At 39.6% G+C, this 24,137-nt stretch overlaps 1 protein-coding gene across 3 annotated transcripts in view; it reads right to left on the reverse strand.

Annotated features, from left to right (window-relative positions):
• c12.2 (von Willebrand factor A domain-containing protein c12.2) overlaps positions 1-24,137 on the reverse strand; it is a 753,464-nt gene that overhangs the window by 680,903 nt on the left and 48,424 nt on the right. For all 3 annotated transcript variants that reach the window (XM_067137710.2, XM_067137711.2, XM_067137712.2), the window contains exon 4: positions 22,380-22,621. In XM_067137710.2, coding sequence (XP_066993811.2) covers positions 22,380-22,621 — 242 coding nt within the window. The remainder of the gene's footprint in view (positions 1-22,379; positions 22,622-24,137) is intronic.

The following is a 24,137-nucleotide window of genomic DNA, read 5'->3' on the forward strand; positions in this document are numbered from 1 at the left end:
CTTCACCAGGGTTTTGTTAAACAGAATTAAGGAGTATATCAACTTGAGGCTCCGACGGGAACAGGCAGGCTTTCGATCAAATCGCTCGTGTGTAGACCAAATAAACACCTTGAGGATAATTCTGGAGCAGTGTGCTGAATGGTCATCTCGCCTCTATGCAGTGTCCATCGATTTCGAAAAAGCTTTTGATTCGATCAACAGAGAAGCTATGTGGAAGGAAGTGAAGCGGTATGGTGTGCCATCACAAATTACCAACCTCATTCAGGAAACATACCGTGATTATACATGCAGAGTCATACATGAGGGCCGTGTATCTGAACCTATATCTGTACGTTCAGGAGTACGTCAAGGTTGTATCCTCTCGCCAACCTTGTTCCTGGTGGTGATTGATGCGGTAATGCAAAATGTAACACGAAATGTGAAACGTGGTATCCAGTGGGGATTGGCAAATAGGTTAGAAGACCTAGACTTCGCTGACGATGTGTGTCTCCTGTCTGAGGCACATGGTGAAATGCAATCAAAGATTGAAGACTTGGTAAAAGAAGGAAAAAAGGTGGGACTAACGATTAACTCAAAGAAGACCAAGGCCCTAAGGATGAACACCAACAAACTAGACCCATTTGTCTTCAGCGATGAACCTATAGAGGATGTGGATAGTTTCACCTACTTGGGCAGTGTAGTTTCCAAAGATGGAGGAGCAGTACAAGATGTTTCTCAACGTATACAAAAAGCGAACGGTGCCTTTGTTCGGCTCTATCCGGTATGGAAGAACAACAAAATATCTATCAGGACCAAACTTCGCATTTTCCGAAGTAATGTCAAGGCTGTTCTACTGTATGGGTCCGAGACCTGGAAGGTGACTAAAGTGATTACCTCCAAGTTGCAGACCTTTGTCAACCGCTGTTTAAGGAAGATTTTAAACATCTACTGGCCGGAAGTAATCTCCAATCATGAACTATGGAGAAGGACGGGTGAAACCGAGATGGCCATACAGACAAAGCGGCGGAAATGGAAATGGATAGGGCATACGTTGAGAAAAGGGAATGAAGCCATCGAGAAAGAGGCACTGGATTGGAACCCGCAGGGTAAAAGGAGGAGAGGAAGGCCCAAACAAACGTGGCGAAGATCTGTACACATGGAGGCAATGGAAGAAGGCAAGACCTGGAGAGAGGTGAAGAGGTTGGCTGACAACAGGATCAGATGGAAATGCTTTGTTGATGCCCTATGTTCCACAAGAAACAACAGGAATTAAGTCAAGTAAGTCAAGTCTCTTCTCATAGCATTTACAATGAGTGTATTACATACATCGTCTGACGTTTTCCAATATGATTGCTTGCTCTGCATATTGTTGTAATCAGTAAGAGTTAGCACAGCAAGATATACTTTTCATTTATCCTTAGATATTTTTGGGCTGTCATCATTCTTAAACAATGCAAACTTACTTGATTTTTGAATCATGAACTCATCACATCATTGTCAAACGTGAGTTCAAGGCACTCTGTAGGAGACTTGCCAGATAGGGCGGAATAATTGGCTTCTGGGAACGTGCCAACTGAATCTTGATAGTGATCCTTACTCCACGTAGGATTTATTCTCTGAGGTTTGCTCTTCTTGCATGATTTCTTGAATGATTTAAAATATCTCCTGAAACAGGCCTTCTATACGTTCATTGTCAGCAAGTATTATTTCTGCCTTACTAGAAAGCTGGCAACCTGTGAGGTTATACCAAACCACCACCCATCTTTGTTGGAGTGAAAATACAATTTGCTTTACATAACACCAACACAGATAGGTCTTGCGGCGAAGATGGGATAGGAAAGGGCTAGGAGTGGGAAGGAAGCAGCTGTGACCTTAATTACGGTACAGCCCCAGCATTTGCCTGGTGTTTTTACTTATTCATATCAGAAGCAATACATCATGTATAAAACATTAGTTAAGAATGAGAACAATGATTAGATAACTGGTTAAAACACATTAGAGGTACATTCAAAGTAACAATTATGTCATATCATATCGGACCAGAATTTGGCGAGATCTTGACCATTTGGTGTGGACTTCACTAAATCTTGCATAATGCAAGCAAGCGGGCAGGAGTTGCAATGGAGGAGGTGCGCCATGGTTTGTTCTTCTCCACAGGCACAGAGGGTTGACTCATCAGATAGACCCCACTTCTTCGTATTGATCTTAGGTCGACCAACCCCAGACCGCAAACTGTTCAGACTCTTCCATGTAGACAGCGACTCTTCATAACCAGTGGAAGAGTTTCAGACTGATTTATCCATCCATTGAGACAAAGGTTTCTGGATCACCAGGAAGTTAGTCTTGATGATTGAGGTGGATCCGTAAGGCACTCAGTAGAATGTAGAAAACTCCTGGATTTCAATCACTGCTGAGCAGGTTGATAATTATGTAATGGATGTGTCTGGGAAACTTCTACTTTGAAGCTAATGGGGGTGAAGCTCATTCCTGCCCGTTTCCGTGGTTTCCCATTTTCACACCAGGCAAAATGCCGGGGCGGTACCTTAATTAAGGCCACGGCCGCTTCCTTCCAATTCCTAGGCCTTTCTTATCCCATCGTCGCCATAAGACATATCTGTGTCGGTGCGACGTAAAGCAAATAGCAAAAAAAAAAAAAATTCCTGCCCGTGGTACCCCTGCATAGGTAGTCTGAATTGAATTTCCATTACTGAACTGAACGTCAGCGTTCCAGAAGCATCATCAAAGTACTTTGCCTGGTGTGAAAATGGGAAACCACAGGAAACCATCTTCAGAGCTGCCGACAGTGGGGTTCGAAACCACTATCTCCTGAATGCAAGCTCACACCTGTGCGACCCTAACCGCATGGCCACTTGCTCAAGTTAGAGTGAATATTAGCCTCCAGAAGTTCTATAAAAATGCTGTTAATATTTCCAATTGGTTTGTCTGATTCAAGAATGTCCAACACTTCCTTGGAGAGTAATGTACTTTTAAAAAGGAATATAGGACTTTGTACTTGCACATAAGATAAGTTGCACTTTCTGTAAGTAAAGACCAGATGACATTATATCAAATAAAGTTCTTCAATAAAAACTGCTGCATAACAGTAACAGTAGTAAGTAACATACTCTACCATCATACAAATAATGAAAACATGAACACAGTGAATAGCTAACACAAGCACCTAGCATGATCATACACAAACAAGCAGCACATAACAATTACAATAATAGAACGTTAAGAATTTCCATAAACAAAGAAACAAAAAAAATTAATAAAACAAATTGCAAAAGCAAATGGAGCAAGGCAGATCCAAACAACTATAGAGGCATATCTCTACTGCCAATCGCATATAAAATTCTTTCCAAAGCTCTCTTGAACCGGTTAGAAAAACAGACAGTTCACCTGATTGGCGAGTACCAAGCGGGTTTCAGGAAAGGTCGATCATGTGCAGAACAAATATGGAACTTGAAGACGATATTAAGGATTCGCTGAAGTGCCAGCACGATCGTCACCTTTGTGGATTTTAAGAAGGCATATGACTCTGTGGACAGACAGACAGTATTTGATATTCCAGAAGAACTCAGAGTGGACAAGAAGACCAGAGCACTTATCCAGCAGACCGTCACAAATACGACCTCTAAAGTGAAATTCCTTGGAGAAATCTCTGAGCCTTTTGAAATATGTACAGGCATTCGTCAAGGTGACGGCATCTCCCCTATTCTGTTTAATTTAGTTCTAGACAAAGTTCTAGAGAGTGGGAAAAGGATATCAGGGGTGTGAACATCGGAAATTTAGGAAGCAAGGTCAACGTGAAATGTTTAGCATTTGCTGATGATCTCGCAATCATTACTAAGACCAAGGATGAAACAAGGTATGCCATACAGAGACTACACAATATAGCATCAAAGGCAGGCCTCCAGATATCCTATGAGAAAACCAAGTACATGAAAAATCTACGTCAAAATAGCAAAAGAACTCCGCTAGAGATGGAAAACGGCACAATTTAACAGGTGCCCTCCTTCAATACCTTGGAGAAATTATACTACCATCAGGATTAGACAGTAGTGCCAATGTAGAAAGAAACACCAAACTACATAAGGCATACAGACTGACGTGGAATTACTACAACAAAAGAGTCATATCGCGTAATGCAAAATTACAACACTACAAGACAGTTGTATTGCCTGAAGCTTTATATGCCTCAGAAACCATATGCTTAGGTGGTCACTCTAAAATTACAGAAATTGAAAAGCAGGAGCAGAAAATTCTCAGGAAAATTTATGGTCCTACGAGAGAAAATGGAATGTGGATTAAGAGGAGAACAGCGGACCTCTACTCCTTCACCGCCAGGTTTACTGATGATATAGATGTTGATTCCCATAGGGAATCTGAAATACTTGTCCTGAATGAGTAAATTTATAATACCAATATAAATGGTCCGTTATTGGACATTATAAATTTTCCAGCTAACTCATTCCTGGTTGCCAGCGTTTCACCCTCGTGTGCTAGGGTGGGCTCATCATTTGGTACCTAGCACACGGTGCCTCCACGGTATGCACTAGCCAGCGTATTGGTAGGTGTGCTAGGTACCAACTGATGAGCCTACCCTAGCACACGAGGGCGAAACGCTGGCAACCAGGAATGAGTTAGCTGGAAAATTTATAATGTCCAATAACGGACCATTTATATTGGTATTATAAATTTACTCATTCAGGACAAGTATTTCAGATTCCCTATGGGAATCAACATCTATATCATCTGATGGCCAAGCAGGCATCAATTTTTGATAATGAGACCAAGTCTCTTAGTGGATTGGCACTGCTGGTGGCTCCAGTTAGCCTACACAGTGGCCTCCACGGTATGCACTAGCCAGCGTATTGGTAGGTGTGCTAGGTACCAACTGATGAGCCCACCCTAGCACACGAGGGCGAAACGCTGGCAACCATGAATGAGTTAGCTGGAAAATTTATAATGTCCAATAACGGACCATTTATATAGGTTTACTGATGCCGTACGGAAAAGACGCCTTAATTTCTATGGCCATATCTACAGAATGAACAGCGACAGACTAACTAAAAGATTATTCAAAGTAATCAACTCAAAGAAGATCAAAATAAAATGGCTAGAAGAAACTAAGGCGGATCACAGACAACATCATGGAAAATCGTGGAGCTTTTAGAACAAAAGTAGCCAATCATAAATTTAGGGAGAAACCCAAAAAGACAACTGCTAGGAAGTGCATTCATGAAGAGATTTTGAGAGGATATGAAGGCACAAACCATCAAACCAACTAACAAGTTCAAACATGCTCTATGAATGGGCATAATGAAGAAAGAAAGAAAGAAAGAAAGAAAGAAAGAAAGAAAAGCAAATGGATATAGCTTAGAAATGGTCAACAAAATCATATTTAAAAAAGAAAAAAAGCAAGAAAGATTTAATGTTGACATTGATGCTTTCACGACCCATACTCTGTATCATGTCTATAAGAAAGATTTAGCTTACAATGATTACATAGTGATTATACATTTTGGAAAATAAATTTTTAGAACTGTGAACAACTTTTAGAACTTTAAGGTAAAAAAAAGCGTTCAGAACTGATGATAAAATTTCCCCAAATCTAAAATCCAAACATTGTTAACAAAAAATATTTACACCAATTCGGGTGTATAAAGACTCACATGTAATGGTTATAAAATTATTTATATAGGAACAATATGTCATTAACTGTAGTGTTTTTCTTAGAACGTCTCTTTGAAACTCAGTTCAATTTATTTCATTTGCTACGCAAAGGAGGCCTTGAAAGTGCTAAAACTGCTTCACTATAATAACACAAGTGTTTGCCTATTGCGCAATTCAATACTCGAGTGCTCCGATACAGGTGATTGATTCTGTGTTGAAGTGAACGGTAATCAATTCAAACTGGATTGAATTTATAACTGTACATAATAATTTCTAAACTTTATTATTTCATAAGAGTGATTAACAATTTATCGGTTCATCGCTAATAGCAATGTCCAACGGATAAACTCCTGAGCAACTATATTTTTCTGTGTCTTTTTTTTTTTTTTGCTATATTCTTTACGTCGCACCAACACAGATAGGTCTTTGGCGACGATGGGATAGGAAGAGGCCTAGGAAGTGGAAGGAAGCAACCGTGGCCTTAATTAAGGTACAGCCCCGGCATTTGCCTGGTGTGAAAATGGGAAACCACGGAAAACCATCTTCAGGGCTGCCGACAGTGGGGCTCAAACCCACTATCTCCCGATTACTGAATACTGGCCGCACTTAAGCGACTGCAGCTACTGAGCTCGTTATTTTTTTTTTTTTTTCCTTGTCAAGTGCAACATTATTTAGTGTGGAACGCAACCACGAAGAGTGCACAATACGTGAACAAGCTTTAGTTTCATTATTTCCAGAAGCCAGTACCCATGAACTGTGATTTTTTTTTTTCTTTCTTAATTCGATGCTACCCGCATTTTCAACTTCTTAAACAACATTTAAATTCTGCTATCTACAAGTGACAAGTAAAGATCTGACTACTTCAAACTTCATGTTACGTCAATATTAAAGTCAATCGTTGGTGTCGAATAAATGTGTCAAGGGATTATGTAAATGTGGACACTCATATGAGTAAATCACAAGTGATTACCTCGCGGCAAAATCGTCAGAGAGCTTTCAGATCTTCTAGAACTTCAGGTACAAGATACTAGTTCGACCCCCATGTTGAACGGACCTGGGTGTTTCAGCTCCATTCCATGGTGATGAAAGGACCCTGCAGAACGGATTTGATTCCATGGTGACAAGGATACCTGGGAGTACGAGATTACCTGGTAGGGGATTCTGAATTCTGCAATTCAACCTTCATTTAATTTGAATAAACTAATTTCTTTAAAGAAATCTCAATTTTCATGTAGATAGGACCTATCCTCCTGTACCAAGCCCTAGCTAACTTTCACCTAGGATTGCCCTGAGAAATGTCTTGTGCGCTTTTAAAATCAACAGTAGAGTCAGGCTATATTTTACTGGTACAGTATGAATGTTTAGTCGTCAGCCCGAAGGCTGGTTGGATCCTCAACAGCTCTGCCATCAGCTGTCATAGATGGCCTAGGCATCACCCGAAGAGGCTTACTAGGGAAATGAGGAGTGAGGTAGTTTTCCATCGCTTTCCTCACCGAGCCAGAAGTTGCTATTACATATCAGTCTGCCAAGCCCTCTGAAACGCATGCACCAACCAGCCAATCGCTGCAATGCTGTAGAAATCTGACTCATCACAAGAGATGCATCATTTCGTAGGGAATTATGTGAACGTCTACAATAGCAAGTTTCAAGCAAATTTACCAAGGGATTTTCGCGTTATTCCACTTCTTAAGAATCACAACACCTGATGAGGTATGAGCTCCAACGTATATAAAACGAGCCACCTAAGCCGTAGATACCAGTCACTGCTGGGAGTTCTGAACGTCATAATTCTGTTCATCGGAACATAGTACTGTTCAAAATCTATCTCAAATTCTTCGAGTGAAATGAACTTAGGTTCTACAAGTAAATTGCACTTAGAATTTGTGTGCAAGTAGGGACTTAGATATTTGTCAAGTATTTAAAATTTTTCAACAGATTGTGCAACTTAGATTTCCCACCATCCAGTGTTATAAATGTGCTAATTATTTCATTATTCATGGTGTGGAATTCGCTGTGAAGACCACACTGGTGAATGATTATCAGCTAACTCCAACCACTGTCAGTGAAAGATTTATGACTCTCCGAATCCCACTCTCTGGAGCCAAATCTATGACACTCATCTCTTAATATGCTCCCACCTTGGATGCTGATGTAGAAGATGAAGACCAATTCTACAACCTGCTGAGCACTACCATCACCAAAGTACTGCCAAGAAACAAACTCTTACTACTTGGCGATTTCAACGCCAGAGTTGGTAAAGATCACCAATTATAGGGCAGTGTGATGGGAAAACATGGACTTGGCAACTGTAACGTCAATGGTATACTGCTCTTTGGTTTATGTGCTGAACATGAACTCTTCATTACTAATACTCAGTTCTGCCTGCCTAATCGCTACAAGACAAATTCGATGCATCGTTGCTCAAAGCACTGGCACATCCTTGACTATATTATCACCAGGCAATATGATAAAATAGACGCCCTTGTTACAAGGACCGCAAGAAACGTCGATGACTGCTGGACAGATCATAAGCTCCAGTCAGCAGTGATAGTACAAATCAGGAATAGGCCACGCTTCAGAAGGTCATCAATGAGTCAACTGAGGAAACAACTGGTTTTGTGAGGAAAAAAAAGACAGGACTGGTCTGATGAAAATAATGAAGAAATTAAATATCTGATCAATGCCAAACGGGAAGCCCATCTATCCTATCTTCAAAATCCGTCTTCCAATGTGAAAAAAAACACATTTCTTGGAACTTAAAGGAAAATGTCAGACACAAATTAGGGAAATCAAGAGTAACTGGTGGCAACAAAAAGCTAAAGAACTACAAAGACTATCTGATGCCCGCAACCTGCAAAACTTCTATGCTGGCATAAAGAAGATATATGGTCCAATTTGATCTTCATCGGGGTCACTGAAGACTGCTGACAACTCCACCATTTTAACTGGTAATGGAGAAATTTTAGAGCATTGGAAGGAACATTTCTCTGCGCTTCTAAATAGTGTCTCCAATGTTGCTGAGGACTTTCTTCGTAATGTCCCTCAGGCAGCCCAACAACCATGGATGGCAGTTCCACCTACATACAGAAACTTCACCAAAGTACACAATCAACTAAAACCAAGAAAGGTTCCTGATGCTGATAAAATCCCTCTGGAACTGATACAAAATGGAGGTACACCCTTGAAGACTAGACTCTTCACCCTCATCATCTTGATTTGGGAAACGCTAGAAGTACCTGACGACTTGAAGAATGCTACCATCATCACTATCTTCAAGAAGGGAAATCGTAGTGTACGTGGGAACTACTGTGGTATATCGCTTTTGTCAATTGCAGGTAAAATTCTCGCAAAAACTCTATTAAACCGGCTCCGACTTATCTCAGAGAGGATTTTGCCTGAGTCTCAATGTGGTTTCCGAACCTCCAGAGGCATAACAGATATGATCTTCTGTGCTAGACAACTCCAGGAAAAATGTAGAGAGCAACAGCAGCCTCTATTTAGTTTCCTATGATCTGGAAAAAGCCCTTGATTCAGTACCAAGATCTGCTATGTGGAAAGTAATGAGACATTTTGAATGTCCTGAACGTTATGTGGAATTGGTTCAAGCTCTTCATGATGGAATGTCTCGACAGGTTCTTCATGGTAACTCAGTATCAGATTCATTCCCAATCATTCATAGGTTAAAACAAGGCTGTGTGCTTGCTCCTACACTCTTTGCACTGTATATGGCTGCCATGCTGCATGAATCATCTGCAAACAACTTAGGCATGGAGATTAAATTTAGTTTCGATAGAGGCCTTTTCAATCTGGCAAGACTTCGCTCACAAAGACGTACTCTGGTTACCCGGGTGACAGAACTGCAGTATGCCGATGACACCGCACCTCCTGCTTTAACACCTGCAGAACTACACCAATCAGTCAACTGCTTTAAAATTCCATACGATCGCTTTGGTCTTGCCATTAATGCGAAAAAACTAAGGTACTTGCACAACCTGCCCCTGGATTAACTCTTCCTGAGTTCAGTATCTCCAACTTAGACAACACTGGAATGGATTGATCACTTTTCATATCTTGGAAGCATCTTGTCTAAACGGTGTACCTGTGAACGAGATATTGATAAAAGAATTTAGGCTGCTCATGCAGCATTCGGACAGTTAATGCACAGAATCTTCATGAATAACGACCCAAAGCTGCATACCAAACTCATGGTGTACAAAGCTGTTGTCATTTTCACGCTGCTGTATGGCTGTGAAACTTGGACACTCTATCGTCGTGATACCAAAAAACTTCCACCAACAGAAAATGAGATTAATCTTGAATATTAAGTGGGAGGATTATGTGACCAACATGGCAGTTCCTGACGAAGCGCAGCTAAACAGAATTGAAGCAACAATCATCGCTCATCAACTGCAGCTAAACAGAATTGAAGCAACAATCATCGCTCATCAACTGAGATGGTTAGGCCATGTTCACCGCATGGGTGATACCAGGCTTCCCCGCCAAATTCTTTATGGTGAACTTTGCTACGGCAGTAGACCTCATGGAGCCCCTTTTAAGCATTTTAAGGACCAGCTGAAACACATCATGAAGACAACTGGTATAGATATACAGGCATGGGAAGAATGTGCTGTGGACCGTTCACTGTGGCGGAACACTACATCCACCGCTGTCAACTTGTTTGAAATAGAATGCCTTAGACATCAAGAGGCCAAGCAACAAGGAAGAAAACTCTGTCAATTACAACACCGCCCTCCTCCATCCATTCAGTGTGATTTGTGTGGGCGTATGTTTTATGCCAGGATTGATCTGTTTAGTTGGATCGAGTTACAGCTGACGACAATGACTTCCTCTTAAAACAATAATCACCACGAATCACCACCACCACCACCACCACCACCACCTGTGAAACGTAATGCCTACTGGGAAGAGAAACCGTGCACTACTAGTGAAGTTGTTTTATCAGAATGGTAACAATAACTACGGTGCATTGCAGGAATATCGCCAACAGAAATAGCAGGAAAGAGGTCCCATGATGACAAGTAATGGGCTGAAGAAAATTATTAAGAAATTTGAGGAAACAGGTGAATTAGGTGTCACACCAGGTCGAGGGCAGCGGCCCATCCCCATGGATGTTGTCGATGAAGTTGCTGTAGCAGACTGTGCAGTACATTCTCCCAATTCTGAAACCAGTGCTCAAGCTGTGTCACGTGAATTGTCGCTACCCCGGTCAACAGTTCACAAGATTTTGTGGCACATTTTACACTGGTATCCCTACAAACTTCATACTGTTCACCAATTGAAACCCCAAGATGCTGCACAATGCCGTGACTTTGCCCGTTGGTTTCTGGCGTGGAAGGGGACAACATGTGCCAGGGGAATATTCTGTAACTGACGAGGCGCATTTTACTCTGGAGGGTACAGTGAATGCACAGAACTGTCGCATATGGGGTTCGACTCCTCCAAACGTTGTTCAGGAACAACCATTGCATTCAGCTTACGTGACTGTTTGGTGTGGTTTCACAAGCTCTTTCATTCTCGATCCGTTTTTCTATGAAGAGATGACCCCTCGTGGGCCTGTTAGGTGTACAGTGACATCTGCAGGTTATAGGAACCTCCTGGTGCAACACATAATTCCAGATTGGTAGGAACGCAACTGTGACCACACCATTGTTTTCATGCAAGGGGTAACACCACATAACACTCGCCAGGTGAAAGAATTGCTTCGAGAAACCTTCAGTAACGACTGCATTATCTCTAGACATTTACCAGATGCATGGCCTTCAAGGTTCCCTGACCTTCCAAGTGACTTCTGGTTGTGGGGATATTTGAAAGATCGTGTCTATCAGGGACATGACTGACCTCTGCTTGATCTAAAGCCTAGCATACGACGACATGTTACTATGATTTCACCCGATATGCTGGGGGCAACTGTTGACCATGCTGTGTTACAGATGCAGCATGTTGCCGAGTTCGGGGGCCATACTGAACAGCATTTGTGACCATAAATGCTAATAAACCTCCCAGAACCGCCGTTATCAAGTGTTTGATCTTTCCTGCCTTTTTACTGTGATCCCTACCATTGCTTACAGCGCCATATTAACGCCTGGTGGCAAAACTTGGAACTAATAATTTTTGTGGTATAATTTGTGAGCGCATTGCTTAGTTAGCATATCTACAAAATTTCAGACTCGTACGATCATTACAGCCCGTGCTATACCACGTTAAATACCATAACTTTAATTGTGGACACCCAGTACTATATGTATCTTGTTTTATTGTACGGGGTTAATGCCTCGACTCTAATTAATGACAATGGAAAAAGACGGCTTTGAAATGCGGTTTTATAGATTACTGAGAATATCTTGGGTTGACGACATGAGTATGTAGAAACATTAAGGTGGACTGGAAAAAGAACTACTGAACACCATCAACAGTGCAAACGGGAATTCTGGTCACATGTTGTCGTTTGAGTCATCAGTCCATAGAGTGGTTTGATGCAGCTCTCCATCCAACCCTATCATGTGCTGACCTTTTCATTTCTACACAACTACTGTACCCTACATTTACTCTAATCTGTTTGTCATATTAATACCTTGGTCTACCCCTACTGTTCCTACCACCTGCACTTCCCTCAAACACAAACTGAACTAGACCTGGGTGTCTTAACACATTCCGTACGGCAGTGAATTTTCATAACTTAATTTTATGTTGTATCGGCCCATCGGTGACCCAATGCTGCCTTCAGTTATTATCGGTTCGGGTCACAGGTGACCTGATGAATTTGACTTCGGTTAGTCCCTACTATGGAATCCAAAACATTGCTGGAACACTTGCTGTGTGCGTTATTGGTGAGGAGACATTCCAATGTATTTACTTCTGTGACAGTTTTCCGATTCAACAAGTGCGTGACCTAGAAATGACCCCTGCATTAAATGTTAGGTTCTCGTTCATTGATCTCTTTTTATAGGAATATGATAGGCATATGTTTAATTATTTTCATATTATGCTTAGTAATATAATCATATCAAAAAAGATGAGGCTGTACGTAGGGTCAATATCACATACTGAAGAGAAATCATGATCACAGTCATCAATTTTTTTCCAAATAATGAGCAATTTGTCCGGGATCAAGTGCCGTCCTAAACCTCTTTCTTTTCCATGCCACTGGTGTGTCAGAATATGAAAGCTCCATGCCCAAAATACAGACGTGAACTTGCTTGTAAATATTATCTATGGAAGATAATAAACATATCATAACAACTCCAATAAATACATATCCGACAACTTACATCTGCTTACCTGACAGCAATGTATAAAGGAATAGGTTACACGAGATGTCAGAAGGGTGGTACTCCTTGTATTAACCAGCAACTGCCATCTGAAGGCAGCAACATTGTAAGCCTAGGCTTCATTCACCATAACCGCGCAAGCGATTCTTGCGTAAAAAAAAAATAGATTAGGCAACCATCCGAATACAGGGTGACCCGTAACGATACGAATGGAAGATGCAAAAAAATCCTTCGGGTCACCGGTGGGCCAATCGAAACTAGCAGTATGCCTCAATCCTTTACTTCAATAGTGCGCCCTGGTGAAGGTGTGATAAGAGTCATGCAATTGTAATTATTTATGGAGGAATATATATTTCATTTTCAGAAGCGAGAAGATCGTACTTTATATATTATAAGTACAGACCAGGCCGAGAGGATGTTATGAACCCTACCCCAGACTGTTGCCTCCACTGAGATTAACAAACACAATGAACAGCAAAATTAGAATTCTCAGAAATTGTGACGAAGGGGAAAGAGCGAGGCTAAAAGTGTTGACAAAGTTTCGTAGCCCCTGGCAGCAACAACGCATCGGGTCGTGCGGAAAATTCCGAGAAATGACGTAGGGATATCTCCATGTACTAGTGGGAGTTGAACGCGAGGTTGGCACTTGAAGGAAAAAATATGAGCCTTCCCGGTCCCATGGTTTATGTGGACCAATAGTAAAATTCATCGACCAGTCGCAGGTACGCCAACTTCGTATTGTAAGAAGCACGAGAAACCTGAACTCCACGGATTAAATTTATAAAAGGAAGTGAGTTATAAATTCGGAATCAGGTGGAATTTAGAAGCATAACCATATAATAAAACTTATTGAAAGTTAATAATTGAGGGAGATTGCATGGCATAATTCTAAGAATTAATGATTGCTATCCGCTGATTGGCTAGAGGCAAGGGATGCAACAATATAGTGCGAAATCCCGAGCCGGGATACGGCAGCTAAAGTCGCAAATATATCAATTACCAGCGAACGATAATAGTTGAGAATTGGTATAGAGCCTTTGAGAACATAATTACATCATTGGATCTCATATTTAAGCCACGGGCCGAACCGTAAATTGTCGTATGAAGATATCGGGGCTGCACGTCTTATGATGACCTCCCATGAACTCGGAAGAGAGGGGATACAAGTATAAATATGAGGTCGTGGACAAGGACTAACTAACTTCTGACAAAGTGTTCGGGCTAATACCACTCCAGGGGTGCGCGTGTGTACTTACTCGTGGAGTAGGGTTCGAAGTATTATATTGTTACATAGTACAGTGATTCATGACGTGATGTAGCTCATATTACGGTCTTGAGCAGTATACTAGTATGAAGTGTTCCAATAGTTGCAGGACTCAGTATAGCATAACTTACGGAGTGTGAGATTCTACCAACAGATTAGGAAGTACGTTACGTGAGAACGGTCACGAGTGTTCGATGTATTTCACCTAGTAATCAGTCGATCATAACTGATACCTGGTCAGCTGTGTAAACGCGTGACGGGAAAATCGAGTGTGTGTGCCGGGTCGTTTGAATGTGATATCGAGGTGTCACAAGTTCCTTAGTGCTGGGGAAGGAATGAAGAATATGTGTGTGAATTAGGCGGGTCAGATAAAAGGCCAGAAGTGTAAAGTTTCAGTTCAGTATTAGTGTGTGTAAATTTGTTAAAATGTTAAAATTTTAAAACTTGAAAATTAATATGTGTAAATCTGAAAAGTGCATTGGATTACTTCTTCAAGCTGGCATGAAAACCAGTAGGATGCAGGGCTAAGACTGGACGGGGCCTGTGCTCCTCGTCCGGTTTAGCAGACTACAAAACAAGAGATGAGTAAACTTTTAGGATATTTGTAGATTGCTATCGTTAGGGGGAGGAAATCATATTAATTTATCATGTAACTTGATTGTGAAACGAGCCGTTTCTGGCTCATGTAAATTCAGAGATAGATAGACAAAGGGACAAATTAATATGTACATAATTAGATCAAGCACTCATCATAATTTTGATTATTAAATAGAGTAGAGTAGGGTTTATTTGTTCATTCAAGTGCTTGAGTTGTTTGATATGATATGGAGCACGTTTCACGTAAAGATAATGTTAATATTCATTTAGAAGTGCTTCCAAAGTGTTTTGCCGTTATCGGAAATTTTATAGGTATTAAGGCATGTTGTTAAGATAATCCAGAGGTAGGGTTGCCAAGTGATTTAAATTGTGGTGGACAGAATGAAGTCCACTGATTTGTTTGTAAATATCGCGTCGTTCGCCAGTGGACAAAATAATAATAATCGGTAGAAGTGTCGGAGTAATAAGTTAATATTAGGTAATGTGTAAAGGCATGTTTAATAATAATCTTTGAGAATAAAGGCACGGGCCTAGTTGGATAGAATGATTGCAAATTAAAGTAATTTAAATGTGGAGATAATATGTGGCATGAATATTTTAATTTGGGCAGTGAATCCGATTTTAACACTAATTGTTGATTTAACGTTTTTGGACTCCATAATAATCATAAATAATGTTGGTAGAAATGAGATAGGCACTTTGATAATATGGTCACGCTATGTTTGAGGCCCAGAGTGATTTGAGCCAAAAGTTGAGATTTCGAGTCTTGTGGGACAGAAATCCGGCCCGAAATGAAAGTGAATTGTACTGATGTTGATGAAGAAATAGATGGATCTTAAGGCCTACATAGAGGTTGTATTTCTATACCGGAGATATGAGTGGCAGAAGAGAGTCGACGCACCGACGGGTAATTAATGAAAATGTTTTGAAGAGTTCCGATGGATAAATGGACTTCAAAATGGAAAAGGAAGGAATAATTTCACACTTGCAGAGACTGGAGGTATTTGCTCAACTGCGAGGTGTTATGGGATTTGAGAATTGTCTTAGGAGCATATGGTCTCCAAGAATTAACGACAGTACGAAAATAATCAACAAATTAATCTAAAAAGCCACCTATTCGATACTTTATTTCTTTTGCCTTCGGCAAACTTAAAAATACATTAACAAACACAGTACATGTTTCAACCACTTAGTGGTCATCTTCAGCTGTGTATAAAAAATCTTAGATGATAACATTTAAAAGCAAGCACATTGGAACTTAAAACTATATCCCATGGGAATCCAATAACTATTGTTCTAGATGCTTTAAATGAAATGAAAGGTTGGGGGGGGGGGGGGTTGGGGGTAAGGAGATTTACGTGAATGATACTTAAATTACAGCATCGTTTACAATTGTGTTTAAAAACTTAAATGATGAAAAACATATTTAAAATATTTAAAAGCGTCTATGGTAAAATTCTTTTTGATAACATTAGGTGGCGTGAATAAAAAGTTCGTGTTTGTAATAATCTTCAGGCATTTGTGAGAAAATAATAACTTAATTAAAATTTGCGTCTGTGGTGATGTTAAACACTTTGTTTTTAATAAACATACTTTAAAATATTCTAAAGTGTCTATGGTAAGGCACTTATTCAAAAACACTTGTGCTTGAATGAAAGTTTATGTCATATGCACCAGTCTTCAGGTATTTATTGTTTATATTTAATAACTTCCTTGAGTGATATTCTTGTGGTTAAAAGGCCGTGTTGACTGTTTAACTTCCGAGAATTGCTCTTCGGAATGTGATAAAAGAAATTGTGTTAGTCGTTTAACTTGCTAAAACCCTGTGGTGGCTTCTGTTATACAAAATGGCGATCTGATTCGGGCAGCTTGCCTCGCAATCTTATCTGGCAAATGTTTAATCCGCGTTGCCTTGGAGAACTGCCTTCATGCACGACCTAGTGTGATAGCGGTGTACGAAAATAAGGTTGCGGGTTCGAACACTATTATGTCCCAACCGATGTGAATTCGGATCTTGGTGATTTCTGTTTGGGAGAGAACGTATGTGACTAAATCATAAAGATGGGAAATAAAAATAAAAATTCTCAAAAGAATAATAATAATAATAATAATAATAATAATAATAATAATAATAATAATAATATTCCAAGTAAATCATGTCTGGATTGATTAGTGCCAAAATTAATCGGAATTGTAAAAGGGATTATGCGTGAAACATATATAGAGTGGACTACCGTGTAACAAGCGAAATTAATTTTTAAATTAATAATAATAATAATAATAATAATAATAATAATAATAATAATAATAATAATAATAAATATTTGAAGAAGAAGAAGAAGAAGAAGAACTTACTTTTTATATTTTGGACATAATGATGATGTTGGGAGTTGAAATGAAAAATTTGAAATTTTCAAAATAATAATAATAATGAGAATATTTGAAGGAGGAGAAGAAGAAGAAGAAGAAGAAGAAGAAGAATAAGAAGAAGAGTGATATATTTTTTAAAAATTTCAGATGATAATAATAATCGTGAAAAGTTGAAATATTAGTCCAAGGATGATTACGGGTTACGATAATCATGATCTCCACAGTTAATAATGTTAATAATAATAATAATAATAATAATAATTAATAAAATATTTTTAAATTTTTTATTTATTATTATTATTATTATTATTATTATTATTATTATTATTATTATTATTATTATTATTATTATTATTATTATTATTATTTCAAATGATGATGATGAATGATACTAGGGAAGTCAGCTGGCGAAATAACGTAATAATGTCAAGTCGTCGTGAATAATAAGTTAAGTTAATAGTTGTAAAATGAAGGCAAATCCCTACATCTGGACCATTAGGTTAGAGTCTCTTTGTCGTTTCCTTCAACTAACGATTAGCATATCTTGGTTAGGAACCCGGGGAGAGTTTGTAGTTTCCCGGGTTGGTCTCATCTCAATCAAAGTGGAGGCGATAACATGGTCCATGTGATCGCGCCCACTTAGCCAACAGGTAATTGGTCCATGACCAAATATGGTCATGGTGTTAACGAAGGTAAATCTGATACCTTCAGATATCAACGGTTCCACCACCCAAATGGATGAGTGGTCAAAAGTGTCAAATATTGTGTAAAATGTTTCAGGAATAATTTGCGAAGCCCGGCAAATTAAGGATCAACAGATTTTGGTTGTGTGTAAAAAATTATTTTGTTTACTTAAATAAAATGCTCCTTTAGCATTTGCAAGGAAAAAGTTCCAGGTTCTTGTTCTTGTAGCATAGTAAACCCTTGGTGACCGTTTAAATATCCGTCCCCATTCTTAGGACGGAGCCTTCATATTTTTCCCTTAGATCTGATTTAATATAGTATTGGTTTTTTTAATTGTTTTGATGATGAGCCTTAATGATTAGAGTGTCCCGTTCAACCCTGTAGTACTAATTGGATGGCGCCCATACATTTAATTGGAGATCTTATATCTTCATAAATTTTTTTAATTGTTTATTAGTTGCGATAGATTCAGACCGTAACACTCCCTGAGATAAATGCTGGTTGGGACTCAGGCTTTGAGCGGGTACAATAGGAACACTATGTTGCCATTAATTATTGGAAATTTGTAACTAGGACATAGTTACTTACTCTGCAATTTTGAGAAGTTCACACCGACGGATGAAAGTAACATTTTTCAGGACACATGGTGACCCAAACAGCATGGGATGTGTTAAGATATATCTTGTCATTCTATTACTTCTTCTCATCAAATTTAGCCAAATCAACCTCCTCTCACCAATTCAGTTCAGTATATCTTCATTCGTGATTCAATCTATCCACCTCAACTACTTCAGCACTCTTAGGTAACACCACATTTCAAAAGCTTTTATTCTATTTCTTTCTGAGCTAGTTACTGTCCACATTTCACTTCCATACAGTGAGACGCTCCAGACGAAAGCATTCAAAAACACCTTTCTAATTCCTATATCAATGTTCGAAGTGAGCAAATTTCTGTTCTTAACAAAGGCCTTCCTTGCTTCTGCTAGTTAGCATTTTATGTCCTCCTTAATTCTGCCATCATTAGTTATTTTACTACCCAAGTAACCGTACTAATCTACTTCTTTTAAGACTTAATTTCCATTTTCTGCATCCCCTGACTTACAGTAAGTTCATTCTTACAATAATAAAATTGTACTGATAAGGTGGAACCTTTTCTTGTCTATACATAAGTAAACTATCAATACGGAAATGAAACCAGTAAATCAAGATCCCCTGACTTTGTTCAACTGCACTCCATTACTTTTGTTTAGGACTTACTTATTTTAATCTTGTACTCCTTCCCCAAGACATTTTCCATTCGGAATTGTTAGGCGGACAATAATTCCATTGTGGAGATTTATCTCCTGTATGCAGTTATCAGACTGTGCCTCATATATAGGCTTCTGATAAGCTCACCTGCATACACCCAGCGTCAGTGGGTAGGGTCTGACACATCCCACTCTGACGAGTCTAGTGTCAGACCTAAGACGAAACGCTGGTTAATAGAGCAAACGCCTGAAAAGCCTTACATCTGATATGTTTTTGACATTTTTGACATGCTCTATTGGTGAAAAATATCTAATTCCCTCCCTGGGAATTTAGAATTTTCCATTCGGAATTGCTAGGCGGGCAATAATTCCATTATGGAGATTTATCTCCTGTATGCAGTTATCAGACTGTGCCTCATATATAGGCTTCTGATAAGCTCACCTGCATACACCCAGCATCAGTGGGTAGGGTCTGACACATCCCACTCTGATGAGCCTAGTGTCAGACCTAAGACAAAACGCTGGTTAGTAGAGCAAACGCCTGAAAAGCCTTACATCTGAAATGTTTAAGTGGTATGTTATAGATGTTGATTCCCATAGGGAACCAACTTAGCACAGGAAGAGGCTGGCAGCGAGGCAACCCCAAGCCCTGACACAGTACAAGTTGGTCAAGAGGAGGAGAGCACATACTGTGACATTGAGGAAGAAAGAAGATACTATCTACGTCCAAGGCAAAGTTGACGAGTGTGAATAAGTGTGGAAACACTTGTGACGTGCAGTGGTTGTAGTCTCCATGTTGAAGCGATAGGCAGTTGTTTAAATTGGCGGCTTTGTTAATGTTCTTGAAGTGAAGCGTTTTGTTTGTGATACTGTGATTAAGTTTGTGTGTGTGTTAATTTGTAAATACCAAACCCCATGGCACTACAGCCCTTGAAGGGCCTTGGCCTACCAAGCGACCACTGCTCGCCCCAAAGGCCTGCAGATTACAAGGTGTCGTGTGGTCAGCACGACAAATCCTCTCGGCCGTTATTCTTGGCTTTCTAGACCTGGGCCACTATCGCACCATCAGATAGCTCCTCAATTCTAATCACAGAGGCTGAATAGACCTCAAACCAGCCCTCAGGTCCAGGTAAAAGTCTCTGACCTGTCCGGGAATCGAACGCGGGGCCTCCGGGTAAGAGGCAGGCACGCTACCCTACACCACGGGGCTGGCTAATTTGTAAACAGATGTGAATAAATAACTGTACCAACTGACAACATATTGCGTGCGTCTTTGTGGATATGTTAATCTGCCGCCTGGGTGACTGCCCTAAATGCAGATCAGTAGTGACTGATTGATGATGATGATTATTGGTCTTTACCTTGATACAACTGTTGGATATGCTCCTGCCATCTATCTGCTGTGTCTTCTTTTGCTAGAAGTAGTTTTCCATCTGAGCTCTTAATATTCATACAACTACTTTTCTTTTCTCCAAAGGTTTCCTTGATTTTCCTGTATGCACCATCTACCTTTCCTAGGACCATACAACTTTCAGCATTTTTGCACTTTTCTTTCAGCCATTCTTCCTTAGCTGCCCTGCACTTTGTATCCACTTCATTCTTTAAATCGCCTGTATTCTTTTCTGCCGTCCTAATTCATTGCATTCTTGTATTTTCGTTGTTCATCAATCAGGTCTAGTACCTCCTGAATTATCCATTGATTGTCAGTTGATCTTTCCTTTCTTCCTAACATTTCTTCAGTGGCCCTAGAAACCTCATTATTCATGACTGTCCATTTTTCTTCTATTGTGTTTCTTTCAGCCTTTTAATTTAGTTTTAGTGCAACAAATTCCTTGAAACAGTCCTCCACACTCTTTTCTTTCAACGTCTAGATCCCATCTCCCAAAATTCCTCCCTTTCTTCAATTTCTTCAATTTCAGATGGCATTTCAGGACCAACAAGTTGTGGTCAGTGTCCACGTCTGCTCCTGGGAAAGTCTTGCAATCCAACACCTAGTTTCAGAATTTCTGCCTAATCATAAAAAGACACACTGTTTTCAAAAACTAAAGTAAAAAACCCCTCTGCAGAAGTAATTGAAGAATACAAAAGAATTAGTAATAAAATAACCAAATAAAAAATATTCATTTATAGTAAGAGGAGTTAGGGATTGGAATAATTTACCAAGGGCGATGTTCAATAAATTTCTAAATTCTTTGCCATTATTATAAGAAAAGACTAGGTAAACAGCAGATAAGGAATCTGCCACCTGGGCGACTGCCCTATATACAGATATGATTGATTGATTAATTGATTGAACACTGAATATTGAGGATCTGGATCATCTATTGCAATGCAAAAAGCAAAGCCAAGTCATCTTTATACAGGCCATGAGGGCCCTGGGAGGGTGAGAATGTAAAGGCTTCCATTATCCATAACATCGGCTTTTGGTGGTGGAGAGTGGTTAGCTCTATGCCCAGACGCCTTTGTCCCCAGAAATTAACCTGGTACTCATTTTTGGTATAGGCTGATTGAGCCTCAGGGCTATGTGCACCTCTTTTTTTTTTTTTTTTTACGTCGCACTGACACAGATATGTCTTACGGCGACGATGGGATAGGAAAGGCCTAGGAATTGGAAGGAAGCGGCCGTGGCCTTAAGTAAGTTACAGCCCCGGCATTTGCCTGGTGAAAATGGGAAACCACGGAAAACCATCTTCAGGGCTGCCAACAGTGGGGCTCGAACCCACAATCTCCCGATTACTGGATACTGGCCGCACTTAAGCGACTGCAGCTATCGAGCTCGGTATATGTGCACGTCTGGAATTGGAAATCTTGTTTCAAATTTTTAGACTTCCGGACAGGGAAACAAACCCACGTCCTTCCAGGTGAAACAAGCACGCACGCCTTAACCACCTCGGCCTCTCATCTATTGCAATGGTTGTGGCATTATCCTTTTCAAGTGCACATCAGATATCTCTATGCCTCCTTGCTTGACCATACCACCATTATGTTTCCAAGCTAGAGGCAGTACGACATCACACTCACAGCATTCTTGAAGTGTATGTTTTCCTGCAATACATGAATGACTGCTGAGGTCTGATATTCTGATGAGTTCTTATGCCATTATGCCCTGTGCCTGATCCTAAGCATATGCCCAGTTTCATGACATTGTGAAGGTTGTTTCCATATGCTTTCTTTCTTTCTTTCTTTCTTTCTTTCTTTCTTGCAAAGCCAGTGTATATTGGGATCATGTGAAAGTCTTCAAAATATAATTTAATCTATTTTCAGACAAACCTGATCAAAATATTTAGCAGTTCCCCCTTTAATTTCTCTTCGTTGCTTGAGATCAGATTCTGTAGTGTCTCGAGACAAAGAAACATATTCCAACTCTCGTGCAGTCACTTCTAGAAACTGCATAGCTAACCGTCTTCTAAATGGCCCAGGACGACCAATGAGGAACATATCCTGGCCTAATAAATCTTTCTGAAGCATCCATCGTAAATGCCTCAAGACTTCCTGGGATAGTTCTCCTTTGACTGTAAAAAAAAAGAAAACAATTACTTTAAAAATTATGTTCTTAGTTCAAGAGTGAACCATGATTATGATTTATTCTTATTCTACTGAGAAGTGAAAGGTTAACTTCATAACGATGACTCAAAGGAGACAGACTCAACACAGCTTATTTGTCACCTGCCTCCAACAATCAAAAACAATAATAGTCAACTGAACTGCAAGTAAAATTATTATACTGTACTCAAAATGAGAGATATGTGTCAGTGAATTTACTATTATGTTAAAGGACCTCTTTCAAGGCAATATTAGAACAAAATTTTACAGATTGCATAAGATATAGCTAATGTAAATGATGATGTTGCGATATATGAAAAGCATAGCAATGCTGAGGTTGCTCAGTTTTTGAAAGTTGCCAGGTCATTTGTGCATAAAGTTTGGAAGGAGTTGGAAGCCTCTAGTGGGAATATGTTGCATGTAGCCAACCATAAAAAGCATTAGCAGCATTTGGACAGTACAAGACAGTACTTGTGAGAAACAGAGCTAATAAAAGTCTGCCTGTCGATACAATTGATTATACAATTAGTATATACTGCTTACTAATTTAATTCATACCACTAACATACATGTTTCGAGAAATAGATCTATTCTCTTCTTCAGCGATAATTTAAAAAAATGTCAAAATCCAAAAAAAATGTCAAAATCCCTACAGAGATGCTTGAATTTACAAATAAAACCTTAAAACATCTACTTTAAAATAACACATTAATATCTCAACAGTTCTATTTCTTGTCATTGTCTAAAACATATCATTTTCTTGAGGAAAATTGTTCAATGTTAAATTCCTATCATATTGGGCAAATAGAGTACTATTCACTGAACACTAATTTTTGAGTTGTGTTGAATGTTACAGATTAAAACTGTTGAGTTTTTTTTTTTTTTTTTGCATCGCACCAACACTGATAGGTCTTATGGCAACGATGGGACAGGAAAGGCCTAGGAATGGGAAAGGAAGCGGCCGTGGCCTTAAGGTACAGCCCCAGCATTTGCCTGGTGTATAAATGGGAAACCATGGAAAACCATCTTCAGGGCTGCCGACAGTGGGATTCTAACCCACTATCTCCCGTATGCAAGCTCACAGCTGCGCGCCCCAAACCGCATGGCCAACTCACCCGGTGTTGAGGCATTCAAATCAATATCTGAAAACAAGTAAAAAGTGTCTGTTTTTGTGATTGGCACATGCATCCTTTCTTTTTATTAAAGGAACTGATATTGTGAAATGAAAGGGTATGTAGGACTACTTTACGCCAGCCCAAAAAGAAATCATCTTATCTTACAAAGAAGAAAAAAACCACTATCAGAAGTGTACATGAAATGTAATGACATAACAAAAGAGACACTCTAAATAAATAAATACAAAACTTACAGTGTAAAACATGTAATTATGCAAGACAACTGAGCGTCAAGTAGGCTGGATATGCAATGAATGTGGGGGAAAGACACTCATAGGATCCCTCAGGGAGGGGGTGAAATGTAAAAAGA

Source organism: Anabrus simplex, chromosome 1 (genome assembly GCF_040414725.1).
Source record: "Anabrus simplex isolate iqAnaSimp1 chromosome 1, ASM4041472v1, whole genome shotgun sequence".
In the NCBI taxonomy this organism is placed as follows: Eukaryota; Metazoa; Arthropoda; class Insecta; order Orthoptera; family Tettigoniidae; genus Anabrus; species Anabrus simplex.